The sequence below is a fragment of the Opisthocomus hoazin genome, chromosome 1 (genome assembly GCF_030867145.1).
Source record: "Opisthocomus hoazin isolate bOpiHoa1 chromosome 1, bOpiHoa1.hap1, whole genome shotgun sequence".
Classification (NCBI taxonomy): domain Eukaryota; kingdom Metazoa; phylum Chordata; class Aves; order Opisthocomiformes; family Opisthocomidae; genus Opisthocomus; species Opisthocomus hoazin.
The window spans coordinates 77,993,592-78,013,245 of NC_134414.1; the positions used below are offsets into that span (position 1 = coordinate 77,993,592).

The window sequence follows — 19,654 nt, forward strand, 5'->3', positions numbered from 1 at the left end:
GGACAAAAAAGTAAAATAATATAGCGTGGAAGAGATCAGAAAATTCTAATTCTTTGTTCAAATATTTGGTAAAATTTGTTTGCTCCTTAACTAACAGGCCTCACCAAAATGCTTTGTTTTCTAATGTAGATAAGAACATCTATATTACAAGTTCTCCATACCACTCCTTATGTGAAAGCTGAGTTCTGCTCAGGCAAAGAGAAAAATTCTGTAGCTTAATTTTATGAAGTGTTTTTTGAATACAGTGAGGAATCTGTGTAAATAATCTCAGAACTTTATTGAAGCTTTTCTTTTCTTTTGCATTCTTGGTAGGCTTTGAATTCTCTTAATGGTTGGAAATTGTAGGTGACTTATATGATGCTATCATGGTATAGTGCTAAAGAACTAGAGATATCTTTTTCTAATTTCTGATATGTGATACTATTCCTGCCTTTTTTGTCCTTTTTATTTCAGGGTAAGAGAACCTGGGCAAGATCTATGAGGAGGTGTAGTTAGGCCCTTCAAAACTGCAACCAAGAGGCAAATGTACTTTACCATAAGATTTAAATTGTTCACATCAACCTCTTTGTGGATTCTGAGCATATGTAATACTAACCGATGCAGAGAGAGTGTAAAGAGCTTTCCTTGAGTAGCCCAAGGTCTCTGTAAGAAGTTGAGTGTTGTTCAGGGTTTAATTACGCTGTTTTCGAGATCAAGTTGGGAAACCTGAATTAACACTACTTTTGTCCAAACTATACTACTGGTAGGAAATAATACAATGTATTGTGTAGATAATAAATATAATCACTTGTGTAGATTTCAGTCTCTATTATTTTCAATTTTTCAGATACATGTTTCCTTTTGAACTTTGACAGAAAACATTGTAAGGATTCGTAATGTGATTTACATTGTCATAATTTTTTGCTTATTTCAGTGGTCTGCTAGAAATTTAGGATGAAGAAATAGTGCCTTCTATGCAGCAGGCAGGTTTACATACGATAGGCAATTAATATGTCTGCAGACAGACGCTTTAAAATCATGGGGAAAGTGGGTAAATTTTTATTTTTCCTTGTTTGGAAGTCGATCCTCCCTCCCTCACTGTTCAGCTTTTGTTTCCACTGTGTGTTCTAGCCCTTGAGCATGTGATCCTGTCAGTATTTTGTATCTCCTAATTCTGTCAGTCGAGGATTCCACCGTTATCACATAATGTCATAAGTTTGTCAGAAGTCCACTGCGCTACCCCAACCACTTGGTTTGCCCCTACTTGGCAAGAATATCGTGCTATTGCTCCTGTGGTGCTGGTGCAGTGGACTAGGAACTGATGTGCAATAGTTTCCTGATCCACTGCAAAAAAGTGATGTATGACATTGTGGGAAGTGACTGGGTTCACACAGTTAATCCATCAAGTTTAATTTTGAGGCAGGTGAAGAAAAATCCTCCTGAGCTGCTCTTTGTGGGGATGATTTAAGCCATCTGATGTTCTTGTCTGGTTCAGTCAACATTGTATGTCTGTTCCATGCAGGCTATCACGATTTGTCGTGTCTGTGAGGTCATGGGCCACAAGACATTTGCACCATGAAGACCAAAGACCTGATTCTTTCTTAGAGCGTATCCGAGGGCCAGAGCTCGTAGAGGTGTCCAGTAGGCAAAGCAACATCCGCTCCTTTCTTGGTATCCGTGAGCGGCCTGGGGGAGTGAACAGGTAAGAAGAAGTGTTTATAGTTTAAAGGAAGACAAATGAGGTTATGGTATTTTCTTTGTAACTAGGATGTAAGTTTTATTTTAAGAAGAGAGTAAGGAGCTTAGCATGGGAGATGAACAGAGTATCTAATGCTGCCCAGGAATCTTCACATAACTGAAGTGTTACACCTTTCAGTAGACTTCCTCTTTCCCCCTCAAACACACTGTGGCAAAGAGCTTGAAGTAAAGGATTTTGATCATGCAGCTTCAGGCAGAATGGTTTCTCAGAACTGGAATTTTATCGTATACTACCTGTGCAACTTGATATTGCTAAACTCCTCTCCACTGAGGATGAATGCAATTTCTATTTCAAGAATGTAGGATGCGGCTAGTTGTGGCTCTTCAGGACATTCATGTTACGCACATTATCTGCGAGTGTTAGGAAACTCCAAACAAGCAGTCGTGCAAAATGTGTCATTGATACTCAGGAGTTCAGCTGCTAACATTACATAAAGCTTCTGATGCAGAAATGAGAAAATCTTTTGGCTGCTGACTTCTTTTATTAGCACATACTCAGTCTTCGGTATAGAAGGCAGGTTCCGTCTTATCTTAAAATGTTTCTGATAAAACTACGGAGGCCTGCAAGAGAAGCCTTTATGCCTTTATGTGTTTACAGTCTTTTGACTTGATGAATTATTATTACTTTACAAATAGATGATGTAGTGTTTTAAATGTAACTCCAGCTAACAGAGGAAAATGAAGTTCCAAGACAGAAGTTGAACTTCTGTTTGGCGTTATGCTTTGCCAAGACAGAATTTGAATTTCTCCCGTATTTTTTTGCATAGTTAAAGATTGGTAGGTAAGCAAGTAATAAATTGATTTATTTCAAAATCTCAGCTAGCAATTCAGATTAAAGCAAGAACCTTTGAAGGGCTGTGCATGATACAGGTTACCTTGATTTGTTGTGTGCCAGCACAATCTTATTATCTTCACTTGATCTGCTCCTTAGAAATTCAGCTCAAAAGCACGTTTTGCTGAATTAGCGAGACTGCTGTCTGATTTTTCAGACATCTGGATCAGTAGCAGCTGCAGATTTGAAGTAGTTAGAGAGGCCAACATTGATGCTGGGCCAACAAACCTCTATACAAAGCTATTAGAAGAAGTAAATTTGGAAGTATCCATCCTTGCCTTCTCAGTTTTACACGGTTGCCGTGTGACAGTGACTCCCAGTTACTCTATCATGAAGGCTTAATTCTGCAGCAGTGGTAGGTACGCTTGTTACTTATCAAAGAGCCTTGGCACTGCATCTGTGAAAAAGACTTGAAAGGATTGAAGAAAGCTGAAAATAGTAGCCAAATGAGTACAGGGCTAAAAATAGCGAGATGCATATTGCCATGCATTAATACACCTGAGAACAAGCTTCAGACATCAGATGTGGTCACAAATGTGTATGCCAAGCACACGATAAAAGGAAACTGGTGCCTTGAAATAGTTATGCAAAGGGCTTATCACTGCAGTCAAAATTGACCTTCCTAATCTTATCAGTGCATATGTGAGAAGCTAGTAAGCCAGTCCATCATGTTGGTAAACACGTGTATGAAATGCCAACAGTCTTTACACTCTAATGTGTTTTATTTAACTTGCTGCAGTCACTGGCCCTTGGCCAAGTTTAATGTCAACTATAGCAACAACACCAATGAAGAGTAAGTACTAATAACTTCCAAACACCTTTCTATTACTAGCTCCTTCTCTTTTTCCCTTTTCAGCCTAGTAACTTTTGTAGTATTAACTCCTTATCTCTTCCTAAGCCTTTTCTAAGAATATAGTTTAATTATGAAGAAAGATCTAGTTTTCTTAGTATTAAAAGCATCCTTCGTGCTCCCTGTGAACTTCTTTTTGTCTGAAGTTACCCTTGCCTCTCGAGTGAATTTGATTAAGCATTTAGTCCCTAGCTCCTCTAATTCAGCTGGCTGATTTTACTGCATTGTCAATTGATTTATTAATTCTTCAGTTCTTGAAATGAGATTCATATATTGATGTTCTAATAGTGATTTTCCTCTTTTAAGACACCGGTCTCAAACAATTTCAAAAAATTTTGGTACCCCAAAATTTGAGGTTGTCAAATGAGAAGTGGATACTGATCAGAGTACCAAGAAAACACCTATGTGTGCAGTCGAAATGAAAACTAACCGTCTTTTTTTTTTTTTTTTCAAATGTGTGTTTCAGTTCAGCAGATATTGTTGGTATAGATGCAGAGAGAGTGACAGGCAACATCATAAGGCTTGCATTGCAACGGAAGCTCTGACAGAAGCTGTCATTTTGAGTCTATTTTATATATTTGATAAGATATTTCACAGTGTTACACCAAAGAGAAATGTCTTGAAAAGGTGAAGAGCTCCTGTAATTTGAAATCACCCAACACCAATGTTTGTTGCATGTTTTAGACCACAGCTATCTGAGGACATACCTGCTGTGTAGCATCCAGCAGCAGATCTGTTCTCACGTGTGATGATAGTTAATTTTTTCATGGCTTTCTAGACAAAAACAAAAATTAAAAATAATCAAGACAGTTTCTGATTATGCCAGAAATACTTTCAGGGAATTCTTGTTTTTTTCTCCAAATAGCTCCCTCATGGGCTGTCTCAAACTGTACATTTTAAATGATGCTGCAAAACCTTTGTGCGCGTACCTGAAAAAGAGGTCTTCCTGCTCCTCAAGCAACTTTGTGGCTTGGTTTGCATAACTTTTATTAAAAAGGAAAATCAGTGTGCAGTGAACAGTGACAGAAATGTGCAGAATTTTATTTAGACTGGTATAAAAAAGCGCTAAAAGCCTGGAGCCTAGCCTGCTGGTCAGAGCCCAAAGGACCGATTAGGATGGAAATACTGCTTTTTTTACTCTGTTTCTGACAATGACTCATGTACCCTGGGCAAAACTTTCATCCTTCCTATGTTTCATTATCTTTAAATGAAGACAACACCTGTCTGTCTACCTGCCTGCCTGTCTGAAACATACTTGATTTGAAAAGTACTTGACAGATGAGAAATGCAAATATTTGACTCATTCAGAGATTATGACTGTTTTTATAGGGGCTGATACAGCCGTGTTTTGTAAGTCTGAAGATGCACGCTCCTTTTAATGCACTGGAAACACAGAATGGATGCCACTGTATTGCTGTCAAAGAGGACAGGCACAAACAACTGTTTTATTAGTTACTGGATTTCATTTTACTCAGTAGCACAGATAAATTAAAAAAGATGCAGGTCTTTTCGAAGCTTTGGGGTTTTCCTTCTGTTAAAGATCTAAGAGTGCCTGCTCTTGGGGAACTGTAGGTGATGCTTTCAAGTCTTTTGATTATGGCTAGGCTTTTCTTCTGAGTGACTTCCACTTCCAAACTCCAAGTAGGTGGGAGTATGATAAGTTGGGAGTTACCACAGTAGAAAGATGGACAGAGGCCACAGAAGTGGAAGAATCTCACTTTTGAAAGATACCTGTAGTTGACAGATGAGTTTGTAGGCTATCTTAGGCCAGAGAAAAAGAAGTATTGGCATTAGATGCTGTGTGAAATAATGTTTTTTTCTCTTTTTTAAAACGAAACGTGGGAGGAACTTGGAATTGTCAACATATTCCCTCCAAAGTTCAGCGCCACTGAGACTTTTTGATTGATTCTCTATCTCAACCTACTTTTCCCTGCATAACAACATCCACAAATGTACAGTGGCCCTACACTTTGAAAGTTATGTTCACTTGTAATGCTTCATTTCTGGTAAGAATGCCAGACATTTGAAGTATGGAGGAGCAATGTTAACACTAACAGCAACAACTGTGAATTGGCCTTTAGATCAGGCATCCATGCATAGCAATGTGGAGTGAAATCATGACGTGTTTTAGATGGGAAGGAGTTTTCAGCACAGATTTGAAAGAGAAGCCATAGAACTCCAGGGAAATTAATGGCAAAGAAATACCTACTCTCACTGTGGTTCCTACTGCCATGTAGAAACCAGCCTTGGTAAATGAAAAACTGTTTCTGTGAGTTGAGACGTATGTGTAAATAGAAGATCAGTCAGCCCAAAGGTCTTTTCTCCTCCAGTTATGCTCCATTGCAGTGTGTTTAAAGGTTTCAGTGGTGCTGGTCAGTTTGGTGGTATTTCCCTGGATGTGGAGGAGTGTAGGATTCTCAGCATTTTTTCACAGATGAGTCTGGGTTTTTCCAAATTACACGGTTGTGCTGCATCAGTATGGAAATTGTAAGAATTGGAACAGATGCTCATTGCTGATAGATGACAGCTATTACTAGACCTATTATACTTATCTTAAAATTGGTGACTATTGTCTTCCCCCTCGGAGTGCTTCTTTGTCCCTGTAACAAGCACATTCATAGACAGGACTGCCATGCACAGCCTAGACTTTTTCTGATCTGAGTGATACGAGCAAGTATACATGCAAAGCACAAGCGAGCTCACTAAACTTCTTGCCTGTTGGTTCAAATCCTGTAAGCAGCACTTTTTCAACTGTTACTACGTATTCTGTCTTTGCTGCAGGATGTTGCTGTCACTGAACTTTCTCATTTATTGACAGTATAAGGGGAGAATTGGACCCACTCTTGGCAGTTCAGAGGAGAACTCGTAGCTCCCATGGAAGCAGGAGTCTGTGGCTTTCATCCAAACCAGACCTTATGAGTGGAGAGTTGTGTTTATATATGCGTTATCCACATACACTGTAGTGTCAGGAACACATAGGCTTTTCTGTCGAACCAATGGGGACACCTTCTGCTTCAAGGAGTAACGAAATTTCAAATACAAAACATGGGTATCTCAGGTGATGGATTTTTTGCTTGTGCAAATGAGTGCAGTTCTTCAGCTTACGTGATTCTTGACCAACGCATGTGGCAGATTTAGCTGTAGGATTAAGTATTGACAGAATCTTAGGGAAAACATTAACTTTCTGCAGTTTTGAAGAGGATGCTTGGGCCTATCTGCGTAAGTTAACATAGCTCAAGACTGTTCTGTTCAGACAAACCTAAGAATGGGGAAAGTCAGATCCATCTTTATATCTGGCATATCACATTCTAATGAGCTAAAGGCTGTACATACTTTAAAAGTATGAAAATCCATATCTGGAATTAAATCTTGCTGCTTGGGTCTGTGCTGGATACTATGGAATAGTAGGATAGAATTCTGTTAAATGGTCCATTTTTACTTTATTTCAGGGAAAGCAATTAATAAACATAGGGACAATCATGATTCCATTGAGTCTAGGCAGAATTCACATTGATTTTAGCAAGGATGGAACTTCATGCTTAATGTTCAGCCGTTGAATACAGTGGCAGTCGAATACAGGCAGAGCACCTTGGGCATGGCTCCTCTGATCATACACAGAGACCTGCATCTGAACTAGGCAATCCATTCTTCCTTTACAGTTGATGGAAAGAAAAACATCCTTTTATGGCACAAGTCATCTTGTAGATACAGACTATGAGATATGGACTATCTCGTAGATACAGTTCATCCCTACTGTAGAGGTCTAAAATTGGTTGGCTTCATCATGTTGAGTATAAAGCATTTATAAAATGACTACTATGTAGTTAAATAAGACACACCTCTCTTCTCTGCGTTTGCTGCTTCTGTTCAGACATTGACTGGGATTCTTCTCCAAGGCAATTGCTGAAGCCAGAGTAATCAATTAATTATAGCTATGTTGGTTTTAAAGAACTGTGAGAGGAAATTCAGCCTCGTTTCATTTAATTACCATTAAAGCTTCAGGCAGTCACTGTGCAGTTTTGCATATGCAAAGAATGTTGACAAATTGTTAAGCCATTTCAAGTTCTGTTATCATTTGATGAGTTTATTTTTAGAGGCCTGAGTTCTAAATAATGAAGCAAACTGGAAGCATTTAATTAAAATCAGCCTGGTACACTGATGTCTGAAAAGGTCAAGCAAGCGTGGGTGACTAATGCACAGAATCAGCCAGCTGGTTACCTGATATAATAGTGTGGTGGTGTCGACTTGAGAGGCCTCAACCCATAAACCCTTTCTACCAGTTGGATAAATGGTTCCACTGAGAAACCCTGTCCTGCTCTGTCCGGAATCTAGTCTAGTTTCCTGTACCTCAGCATCCACCCTCTCCCTTAACTGCTAGAGTATCGGTAATATTGCTAAGCCTTGCATTATGTTGTACAGCAAAAAGGAAGAAAAGAAAGAGGTTAAAGAGGAGAAAAAAGAGGAAAAGAAGGAGGAAAAGAAGGAGGAAAAGAAAGATGACAAAAAAGATGGCAAAAAAGATGATAAAAAAAAAGAAGAGTAAGTATAAAGAATGAATGTGTGCTTGTAACACACCTCCTACACTACTACAAAACATGATATAGCATTTCATCATAGCGCTTCCATGACTATTATTGTTCTGCAGGCGGCAGATTGTTGGCCTGTCAAATCTTTAATCTTTCCTCTTTGGAAAGGTTCAGCTGTTCAATGAACTTGTTGCATCTTTCAGACCTGTGTTTAGACCTGTCATGAACAGCTTCCTTGCTCAGTAAAAGGGAATTCATCTGCCTCTGCTCACTTTGTTTTGCTGTTGGAGATCACTTTTTGACTCTGAGGACGTTTTAGGGTAACAGCCTGCTTTGGAGATCTGTACAGGCTTCTTATTGTTCCACAATGTCCATGATGATTCAGAGCAGATGAACCAAAAGTCTGGTTTGGACAAAGAGCAAAAAATCTTACATGTAGAAAATTCCAGCTTTACTAACAAGTTTAGTTACTACACTGACTAGCATATTTAATTATGTAATATGGTGAAGTTAATTTCTAGTGATTACTAAAGTTTGTTTCGTCTGATTAGGAGATGCTGTATTTCTGCAACAAAATGAGATCATTTGGATGCTTTTGACAGAAAAGGATCCTGTTTCATTCCCCTAAAGCTGACCCAAACATAGTACAATTTAGTATTGCTAGTCATTAAAAATAACAATGGTAGCAGATAAGAAGAGAATGTGTTTGAGTGGACTTCACAGTTAAGGAGTATGTTAGAGTAATATACTGCAAGTTATATGTATGTATATGGTGGCATGTCCTGTGCAGGCACAGGGACGTGTAGTTAGGAATCACTTACAAGTGGAGTCTCCTTGATCTCAAGATCTTGACTTTCTTAGTCAAAGCTTTGTTTGATTAGAAAGCCTTTGTTCTAAGGATTCTCTTTCGGCTTCAATTACTATGTAGTAAGAACCTGAGCTCTGCAGTAGCCTAAAGTGTTTAAAAATATTTCAGCAAAGAAAATAAATGTCTAGAAGGTAGTGTACTCTGTCATATGAAGACCATATTTCATTGTCACCAGTTTTGAGGTGGTGATGTTTTTTTAGAAGAAATGGCTCAAAACCTGTTGTGAAGATGGCAGAGTAAATACTTTTTAGATTAAACCTGCTTCCTTTACTAAGGTTATCATCAGGTCATTCAGCTGATGGCAGGGATAATGCCAGAAATACACACAAATACGAAAGAAATTGTCATTACATTTTAATACATTTACATTTGTGGAAATTGGGAAAAGTCACACAAATGCGTATCCAAGCATTGCCCAGTCGCATATTCCCCACACTACTACACAGTTCATAGATCACACTATCGCATGTTACTGTTGGAATAACTTCTGCAGCTGTGGACCTCACGATCCACTAATATGTATTTCCTCTGATTACATACAACATGCCTAATTGCTGTCTATTCCATATCAGCCTTCCTCATGCTGAGTAAGGGCACTTCCGAGCATACTCTACATGTGCCATTAGCCGTGCTGTTCTTTAAATCTTCTTTAAATTCCAGGCCCGTACACTTTGTTCAGCATCCCTCGTTGCTGTGAGGCCTAGGGAGCCAGGACTCTCAATGTGTGAGATTTGCTTTCTCATAATAATACCTGTTGAAGTTCTAGGCACACGCTGTATGTGTGTATGCACACACAGAGCCTTACTTGTGTAAACATGTATTTGAATACATACATGTTTTCCTTGTTCAAATGCATGCTCACACAGTCGTTTCCATAATAGGATTTGCCAAAACCATCAAAATTAATCTGCAAAGGAAGGCTCTTTCTCTCGCAATGGACCATAGCCATCTAGCTGCAATGATAATAAGAAACATTTAACGTTTTACTTTTTTTCAGTGGGGGTTATATGGAGAAAAGCGGTGGGTTTCAGCCCGGGCAATGCGAGTGTCTGGGGTTTTCTTTGCACTCTTACTTTTTTCCAAAGTTGGGTCAAGCAAACAAATAGAGCACGTCAGATGGGATGAAGCTGGTATTTGGTATCTCATCTGGATCTGCCTGCGTGGATATGTCCTCTTAGGCAGCTGTGAGTTCATCGTGAGGTGAGCAGCCTCCCGAAGAGGGAGATCCGTCAGGGTCACTTCATTACCGTTCTGGGGTAAATCTCCACGTTTTACTTTCCAGGAAGAAAAAAGAGATCTTTGTGATAGATCCTTCAAGCAATATTTACTACAACTGGCTGACCATAATTGCAGCACCCGTGTTCTATAACTGGTGTATGCTCGTGTGCAGGTATGGATTTAATAGCAATTTTAGGTTTCAAATTTAGAGTCTTGTTACATTTCCTGTGTAAATCATCCTCTTACCTCCCTGTGGCATTTCCTGGGTGACTTACCGAGATGCACAGCTCACATACCCTCAGGGATATACGGTGTACACACTGCTGGGGACAGGTGGCCAATGTTTCTTTTCATCTTTTTGGTCTAAGAATGATTTGTAGCAATTCCCAGTGAGCACTGGCTGTGGCCTTGTGTGCTACCTTCCGGCGGGTGGCACGGCCAGCCCCTGCCCACCGCCCCGTCCCAACTGCTGCAGGCTCCCAACTGCCGCCAACCCATCCCAACGGCCACCGCCCCATCCCAACAGCTGCAGCCCAATCCCAATGGCCGGAGCCCCATCCCAACGGCTGCTGCCTGATCCCAAACGCTGCCGCCCGGTCCCAACCACCGCCCCATCCCAGCCACCACTGCCACCGGGGACAGGGCTTCTCCTCACCCAGTTGGGAGCAGGGGCGGGGCATGGGCAGCGTTGGGGCACCTTAACTGAATGTCGTGCATCTCTAGGTGCTTGGAGGGCAGGAGGGTTTTACTCGAGTGTTTGTTTTCTGCTTGTGAGATGTGGAAATCTGTTTGGATCCAAGTAAGGGAGTGCCGTGGAAATGGGTTGCCTAGGCTGCGTCAGATGGCAGGGAGAGACGAGGATGGCTTGCCGCTTGGAAATGTATATTTTATTTGGGGATTATCTTAATGGAGATTTCATGTATCCCATGAAATTTGATGCATGTTTAGTTGTAGGGATATATGTGTTCCTCCATAAGTGCACTTGTGTGGCGTGTATGTGTTTTCAGTTTTGCTCCTGGCCTGAACACCTTTGAATTCTGGGAGATCCTCATGTCTGTTTAGACATAGCTCCAGTGGGCAGATATCTAGGCGTGGATATATGCTGCCCTTAATTTTTTAGTGCCGGTAGTGTTCACTAACATGCTACTGGGACACATATTGCCAGTATTCTGCTTATGCAGTTGGTGTAATTTTTTTTTTTTAATATCTTTGTTTCTTTAGAGCCTGCTTTGATGAGCTGCAAGTTGACCATATTAAATTATGGCTGTTCTTGGATTATGGCTCGGATATCATCTATGTTCTTGACATGTTTGTCAGATTCAGGACAGGTGAGTCTTTCTGCAGTTTTACAGTGTTTTCAGACACAGCATAGACATAAAGGCTGGAAGCAGAAATTCCCCTGTGGCGTCTGATCAATGTAGTTTCCTGTCTCCAGCAGAACCCAGCAGCGGAGGCTTTGGGAAGATGAAGTCTCTGACCAGCTTGGACTGTTTTAAGGCTGGACATCCCAACACTTGCGCTTCGCTTGGCTCTAAATTCAGTTCTGTCAGTGCTTAATAGGCATGCCAGGCGCTGACTGCATAGCCACTGTGACCGGCTGCGTGGGGAAGGGGGAGTAAGGCCCTTTGCACGTCATGGTCGCTCTGTGCGTGATATATTGCTTGTGCTCATTAGATTGGGCAAGAAACCAGCTGCACCCAAGTGCTGCTGTCTTCGCCAAGTTGTGCAGCCTCCCGCTCAGAAGTGATTGCTGAGTTGGTAAAGCGTGGACGTGGCATCCATGTCAGCCTCCGGTCTGCAGCCCTCTGCCTGGAACCAGCGGTGCTGCCCCTCCTGCTGCCTCTGGGGAGTCCTGGCTTGGTCTCCCGCTGCCAGCCAGTGGTACTGGGTTAACCCAGGAGTGGGAGGGTGGTGGTGTGAGATTAACCTCACCTCCGCTCAGGTCCTGCCTTCCTGAGGGAAGTGTGAACCTAAAGGATCTGTGAGGACCGTGCCATGCCATGCGTGAAGTGGCTTTCTTCAGCTGCCCGTGCCTGTTTCGCTAGTTCAGACAGGCTGTGAAGATTTCATATCTGAGCGTGCCCGGCTGATACAGATTCTAGCCTTAAAGGAATATCTGCTTTGAACTAAACAAGGTCATAACATAGGCCTAAGCCATGACACACAGTGATCCACGCCATTAAATTGCTTGAATAGTCCTTGATGTACTTTGGTGCAGGCACTTTGGTCTGTGCCAGCTAGCATGCTCTCAGGCAGTGTCTGGGCACAGCTGGAAGGACAGCAGAGGTTGGGTGTTGTTGATGGTGTCATTTTTGGAGGGGGCTGGCAGAACTTACATGTGAATAGAAGCTGTTACGGTAGCTACCAGAAAATGTTTCCTGGCTCATTCTATCTACTGGTACGGATGCACCCCAAAAATGTCTCTTGAAAGGGTCCAAAACCACAGGGATCTTTGTGAAAATGAGAGTTCTTTTAAATCTTTGATTTTTACATGTTCTCGTTTCTTTTATTTTTTTTTTTAAACATGCTGACAGCTTGACATTAATTATGGCTTGTGACAAGTTGTAAACATAATTGCAAGACAGAGGTGAAAAATGCTGTCACATGAGGAAGCACACAACTCATGGCAAGCCAGATTCTTAGCAAGTACCTTGTTCAACAGGAAAGCCTGTTTCAGGTAGCAGCCTAAATCACAGGAGTGTTGTATTTGGGGTGGAGCAGGGGGGCTTCATGGCAATCCCTGATACACAGGGAATGCTTTGCTTTTCTCTCAGTGGACTTTTTCTCCGGCTGGCCTAGTGGGCCCACGGTTGGACATCCCCACTTGCAACTGCAGCAAGTGTTTTGCAGTGCGTTGTCTGTTCTCTCTGGAACATTTTCAGTGCTTTGAGCTTTCAGAGGTACAAAACAGCACTGCAGCTGTACTGCTCGGGCAGCCTGTCCGTGAGAACTCTTACACAGATGCACTTTAAGGTCTCTTACCGCAGTTTATGTCTTCTCATGATTTTTAAAATCTTGTAAAAATCATAAATTTCAAAATACTTTCCAAAATCTTTTGAACAAAGAAATACTAGTCCACAAAATTCTGCTTAATAGTTCTCTCACTAGAAACCCACAAAAAGTGCAAACTGCTTTCCCCAAATGAAAAGGAAAATCCTGTCAGCTTTAACATCGGACACAAGAGGAGAAACATGGCTCGCAGGGGGAAAATCTGTATCTCGTTATCTCAGGCGTATCTGTGTTGTTCTGAAAAAGTTTCCAGTGATCCATTATATCTACTTACTCTTGGCATTTATTTAAAAATATTCCACTCTGATTTTATACACAATTGCTTAACACTTGCTTAGCTCTAGTTATGACTCGTGCCAATGATTCATGGAAAATGAGTCATTTGAATCTCCCCTTTCCTTTTGCAAGGATACCTAAAAGAAAAAGATACAGCTGTCCCAGAATAGAGCAGAAAACTGCAGGGAGCACTGTGGTAATAACAGAGTCATTGCACTACATCATTCCGTACCAGCTTTGAATCGAAATATTTAAATTTGCAATTAAATATCTTTCATTAAATTAACTCATAGTGTATCAATGTCTGTATGCATAGTAGTACAAATTTTAATGCTCTCGGTTATCTGAAATGTAAGTCACTCAGTACTGTTGATGGTATTTTTATTCTAACAAGTAAAATACCTATTTTTATTCTTTGCAGGCTTCCTTGAACAAGGCTTGCTAGTTCAGGATGAAAAGAAGTTACGAGATCATTATACCAGAACTGTACAGTTCAAACTGGATGTGCTGTCTCTTCTGCCAACAGACCTGGCATATGTGAAGCTTGGTTTGAACTACCCCGAACTGCGATTTAACCGCTTGCTGAGGATTTCTCGGCTGTTTGAGTTTTTTGACCGTACTGAAACCAGGACAAATTATCCAAACATGTTTCGTATTGGAAATCTTGTCTTATACATTCTTATCATCATCCACTGGAACGCCTGTATATACTTTGCAATTTCGAAGCTCATCGGATTTGGAACCGACTCTTGGGTCTACCCCAACGTGTCCACTCCAGAGTACGGGCGCCTGTCTAGAAAGTACATTTACAGTCTGTACTGGTCAACGCTCACGCTGACAACCATCGGCGAGACGCCTCCCCCGGTGAAAGACGAAGAGTATCTCTTTGTGGTCATTGACTTCCTGGTGGGTGTGCTGATCTTCGCCACCATTGTCGGCAACGTGGGCTCCATGATTTCCAACATGAACGCCTCCAGGGCGGAGTTCCAGGCCAAAGTGGATTCCATTAAACAGTACATGCATTTCCGAAAAGTGACTAAGGATTTGGAAGCCAGGGTCATTAAGTGGTTTGACTACCTCTGGACCAACAAGAAAACAGTGGATGAGAAGGAAGTTCTCAAAAATCTGCCCGACAAGTTGAAAGCTGAAATTGCCATCAACGTCCATTTGGACACACTGAAGAAAGTGCGTATATTCCAGGACTGTGAAGCTGGGCTTCTGATTGAGCTGGTGCTGAAACTGAAACCTACGGTCTTCAGTCCTGGGGACTACATTTGCAAAAAGGGAGATATTGGGAGGGAAATGTACATTATTAAAGAGGGAAAATTGGCTGTGGTGGCGGACGATGGCGTAACCCAATTTGTAGTCCTAAGCGATGGCAGCTACTTTGGTGAAATCAGCATCCTGAACATCAAAGGTAGCAAATCTGGCAACAGAAGGACAGCCAACATCAGGAGTATTGGTTATTCTGATTTGTTCTGCTTGTCTAAAGATGACTTAATGGAAGCCCTCACAGAATATCCGGAAGCCAAAAAGGCTCTGGAAGAGAAAGGGCGACAAATTCTGATGAAAGACAATTTAATAGATGAGGAAGCAGCAAAAGCAGGAGCTGACCCAAAAGACTTGGAAGAAAAAGTAGAAAGACTTGAAACAGCTCTGGATACGCTGCAGACTAGGTTTGCTAGACTCTTGGCAGAATACAACTCATCTCAACAAAAGGTGAAGCAGAGACTGGCCAGAGTGGAAACCCGAGTGAAAAAATACGGTAGTGGCACCTTATCGGTTGGAGAAACAGAGGTTGAAAAACCTGAGGAGGAAAAAAAGCAGTAATTGAGCATTTATATTTCCTCATTTATTGGAGAAGGTTGAAGCATGTGAGAGCCATAAATGTATGTAAATATGTCTGTGCATACACAGACATGGTTATTTTTATATGAACTTGAGAGAATTGTTTTTAGCATTTTTAACTGAAGCAGTATTTTCTTGTAAACAGAACATTGTCACTTTCTTAGGGGGAGATTTGGTCTGGCATTTGGTACTTTTTTGTACTGGGAGTGGGTTTCTTACAAGTCACGCTCAGAACGTCTGTTGTGTGTGGTAGGTGTAGGTCTTGACACACTGTCTCTTCCCACGCATGGTGCGTTAAGAAGGCATTGCACTTAAACGGATTGGGGTTTTTTAAGGGCTTAAAAATATTTGTAGGGTACATGTTCTACCTTGCTACCTTAGTAGCCGATTAAACACACGGACGCACATCTGGGCTTCTCAGAAAACGTTTGTTCTTTCGCAGTGACGCGCCGGCGCGCAGTCAGGCTGCAGCTAAGCAGCAGCCCGTAGCTGGCCGATGCGGTGGGAGGCACCCATGGCAATGTGGCTTCACTGGACTGGGGAAAAGAAAAGAGGCCCCTGGTGTGTGCAGCTCCTGTGTGTGGGGACTGAACTCCCGCCCAGCAAGCGGGCAGTCCCGCAGGAGGCCACCAGGAACCCGCAGGGGCTGGCAGGCAGGGGCAGCCCCTTGCCCCCAGCTCTCCCGCCCAGTGGGGTGCCTGCGAGGCAGGGAGAACAAGCCCGGTGTTGCAAAGTCTTTCCTGCTGCCAGGCCTACGTTTTCTTCCTCTTTAGTTTATTTAATGGTGCCTACTCCACCTCCTTCCGCTGTTTAGTGCCGGCTTTTCTCCGAAGTGGTCGTCGCATCGCCACGTCTCCATTAGTTAGGGAGAGCGAAGGCCACATTTACTCTGCTCCTCTGGCAGGAGCCTGGCTGTGCTGGGTGCTTTTCCACTCGCTGCAGAGTGGCTGTCTCTGCCAGCAGGCTGGCTCTGAGGTGAATACACAGGTCTGGTCCACCCAGCCTGCCATGGCAGTGAGTGCCGAACGGTAACGAGGAAGTTTCTTGCTCTGTCACGCTGCAGCCTCAGCATTTGCCTCTTGCGCACCCCTCAGCCTCCTCCAGCCTGCTGCTGCCAGTGTCTTTCCAGGCTCCTCTCCCTCCCACTGAGGGGATTTCTTTAATATTCTCCCACTGGGAAGATACTAGTTTTCATGTTTTGCCGTACAGTATTTTTGTGTTGTGTAGCTTTCCCTTTGTTACGTTTATCCCCTGGTACCTCCCCGACTTCAGAAGAGCATGGAGGAGCAGAAGCTGTTCAGCCTCTATGGCACGGGGGCTGGAGCCTCCGGTGGCGTTAGGCGTTGCCACAGGCAGTGCGCTGCCTTTTAGTTGTCCTCAGCTCTGATAGCACATGGGAACAGACCTGTTGGAAAATCAGTGAGAAACACACTGAGAGCAGTTTACCGAGCAGCGGTCGCCTTGCTAAACGGCGTGCAGGCGCTGAGAGCAAGCGCTGCTCTCTGGGCAGGCAGCTGCCCCCCTTCTCCTGGCACCGGTGAGCCGCAGAGATGAATCTCGCAGCCACGAAGGAGTGGGGCTTGGCCAGCCGTACGGGCAGAGGGACCACCAGGCACTAGATGCCCACACACCATCAGCCTAGAAGCTAACTAGGCTTGGGTACCTACTGTAGGCTGGGCTTAACCTGTGCTATCAAGATCTCCACTGGCTAAACAAGGGCTTTGGAAAGTAGCTGAGACTTTAGTAGCTGAGAGTTTAGTCCTTCAGCTGCATCTTGTCCTTATCCTTGTCCAAGGGCTGGAGACAACTGGGTGCGGCAAGAGAGGCTTCTTTTGGTGCGGGCCCAGTGCCCTCACTCTGAGGAGGGCAGGTTGTGGTGGAGCTGGCTGCTGCGCACCACCGTAGGCACCGACAGTGCGGTCACAGGGCTGCCGAACTGGGAACCCTCACCTTGGTAACCGAGGCAGGAACTGCGCTCGTCCGGGGCTGGCGTTCGCTGTGGTGTGATTCAAACACCCTATCTAGTATAGGGTTCATATTTATCGTTGTGTTCTACGTCAGTCATCGTTCTCTGTAAATATCCAGCTATCTACCCGACAGAGTACAGCTGCTCCGGCCCCCTAGGCACATACAAATAGAACTGTGTGAAGTGTTAGTTACACCAAATCTATACCTGTTAAAAAACCCCACAAACACAGGAATGCTTCTTTACCTGGTGGATCAGAACAGCTCCATCTATCAGTTAAATCCATGTCTGCTCTCCCCTTTTCCATGCCTCTTGGTCTGGTTTTCACGTGCCAGAAAAAGGAGCTGTTTTGATGCTATTGGCTTCAGTCACTTTGACATATATAGCTTTTGGCACAATGGTGTCACATCCTTTGATGTCTTTCTTTCATCTCTGTAAGATGCTTTTCCTCCTTCTTTAATGTGGCTACAGCATGTCCATTAAAATATTCTGAGGAACATTCAAGTAACTCTGTGTTTTCTCTTACCCCTAGCCCTCTGGATTTTAGCATTGCGTGACAGGCTTTGTTAAAGCCGATATTGCATGGCCCAGAAAATCGCTAGCTGAACCGAGAGCCGAGGGGACAGAAATCCCAGTGGGAAGGGCGGTGTTGTCCCATCACCACGGGGCAGCTGGCACACGGCCGTGGTCACCGTTGCTGTGCTTGGAGATGCCACAGAGGCTGGCAAGCCCGACGACCACCCCGCTTGCCCGGAGTGCGAGGCCTCGTGGGGCGCAGAGCCTGCCGGGCTCCCCTTCCCTGGCTCCACGCGGGGTGGCACAGCAGGGACGGTGCCATCTCCAGCAGAAACAGAAGCGTTCGCAGCTTTCTGCTCCTTGCCCACATGCTTCACCTACCAAAAAGCCCCCTCCCCGAAGCATCAGGCAGTACCTGGCGTGGGCTGGGCTGGTCCTTCAGCCCCACCACACGAGGATGCGAGGAACGGGACGGCTCTCGGGGAGCGTTTGAATGTACGCCCCGAGTCTGCAGCCGGGGCGAAGGGCTTCAGCGCCCGCTTCGCACAGGCACAGGAGCCGGCCGGCGGCGAAGCGGGTGGCACTGCTGCCCCAAGCTGCCTGCGCTGGGCGAGACGCCCGAGGGCCAGGGTGTCCAAACGTCCGCTGCAGTGCAAAAGGAGGGTAAAGCTGGTGGGGCTCCAGGTGCTGCGTGGAGTGAGGGTTTCCAGGGAAAGGGCCCTGCTCCCCCAAAGCAAGTGATTAAAGTCTTGCTGCTTTCCTTTTCCTCTCATCCCCTGCTATTATTTTACTTAAAACAGTTTTCACAGTAGAAAGTTCTGCTCTGGAAACTTCAGGCAGCTGAATCTGGACGAGGGAAAGGGCAAAGCAGCCTCTGTGTGTGCGCACAGACCCCTCACCTACAGCCGAGGGCTGGGGCCAGCTCCACTGCGCAGCTCTTCTGCAGAAACAACCCTGCATTCAATTCTTTTTTTTCTCAGGCATCTGCTTTACAGTTGTATTCCTGCTGAATATTTATTAACCTACAAGCAAAGAGGGCTCTGCTTTATATTAAGCAACAAACTGATCATTTTCCTTTCCCCTACCAAAGCAGCAGTGCTTTCTCTGAGCTGGTCCGTGTGTGGCTGATTTGGAAGACCCATTTGCTGCTGTTTGGCTGCTGATGACGAGGATGAGAGAGGGTTTCACCAGCCAGACCTCGTCCAGGCCGTCCAACCAGCTAATGCAGTCAGGCTGACTGACGGAGAGCTGCTCTTCATCCAGAAGATCTGCGAGATGACAGCATTTGTACTTGGCTTGAGTCCCCCGGCTCCTCCATTGTTTCCATCCTAGAACAGACAGAAATAATCAAACCCCTGTTTACAGAATTTCACATTCATAAAAACCCTTTGTGTATTCCCGAGAGCGAAATGAATTATGCACTAAATGGATCTGGCAACGCACAGGCAGCTAAAGCACAAGATTTCAGCTGTGGCAGCTTTCCCGAGGGAAGCCATCCGTCCGGGAATGCCCCTCTCCCCCCAGCCCCATCCACAGCCTGGAGCCCGGGGAGGATGTTGCCTGCAGAGCCCTTGAAGGTGGGGAAGCCCCGCTCCCTTCCACTGCCCCTTGGGTGGAAGGGGAGGGAAACACATGCAAGTCCTGGGTCTAAAAATGGTCAGGCCTTCTGTTCCGGACGTTCAGATTTTGCCACCTTTCCAGCTCACAAATCAAGGGCCAAGATTTGCCGCTGCCAACTGCCCGCGCAGCTTCACCCTGGAAGATAAAATTCTGCCGTTCTGCGTTTGCAGTCCTCCCTGCTCCCCACCCTAAGAGCAGAGTGAGGAGGGAAGATTTGCATTATTTAAGCAAAACTGTTTTCTGCAACCTCCAGCGCAGGACAGCAGGGTGCCCTCAGCTTCAAGGACGAAGGTACTGACCTTGCTGCAACTGGGCAACTGAAGAACAGCAACACGGAAAACGGGGAAAGCACGACCGTATTCCGCAGTGATGGGCAGTCTGATGAACA

At 44.2% G+C, this 19,654-nt stretch overlaps 1 protein-coding gene and 1 long non-coding RNA gene across 5 annotated transcripts in view; one reads left to right on the forward strand and one right to left on the reverse strand.

Annotated features, from left to right (window-relative positions):
* CNGA3 (cyclic nucleotide gated channel subunit alpha 3) overlaps nucleotides 1–15,245 on the forward strand; it is a 35,686-nt gene extending 20,441 nt beyond the window's left edge. For 2 of the 4 annotated variants that reach the window (XM_075427126.1, XM_075427120.1), the window contains exons 4-9: nucleotides 1,502–1,681; nucleotides 3,309–3,362; nucleotides 7,839–7,958; nucleotides 10,096–10,203; nucleotides 11,253–11,359; nucleotides 13,738–15,245. In XM_075427126.1, the coding sequence (XP_075283241.1) occupies nucleotides 1,502–1,681; nucleotides 3,309–3,362; nucleotides 7,839–7,958; nucleotides 10,096–10,203; nucleotides 11,253–11,359; nucleotides 13,738–15,146 (1,978 nt within the window). In that variant the 3' untranslated portion in view covers nucleotides 15,147–15,245. The remainder of the gene's footprint in view (nucleotides 1–1,501; nucleotides 1,682–3,308; nucleotides 3,363–7,838; nucleotides 7,959–10,095; nucleotides 10,204–11,252; nucleotides 11,360–13,737) is intronic. The other 2 variants (XM_075427132.1, XM_075427139.1) reach the window with 2 other exon arrangements.
* Nucleotides 15,246–16,486: 1,241 nt separating this feature from the next.
* On the reverse strand, nucleotides 16,487–19,654 carry LOC142362042 (uncharacterized). The gene is made up of 3 exons (XR_012764604.1): nucleotides 17,377–19,654; nucleotides 17,115–17,284; nucleotides 16,487–16,569 (listed from the first exon to the last, which is right to left on the reverse strand). It is a non-coding gene; the product is annotated as an uncharacterized LOC142362042 (long non-coding RNA).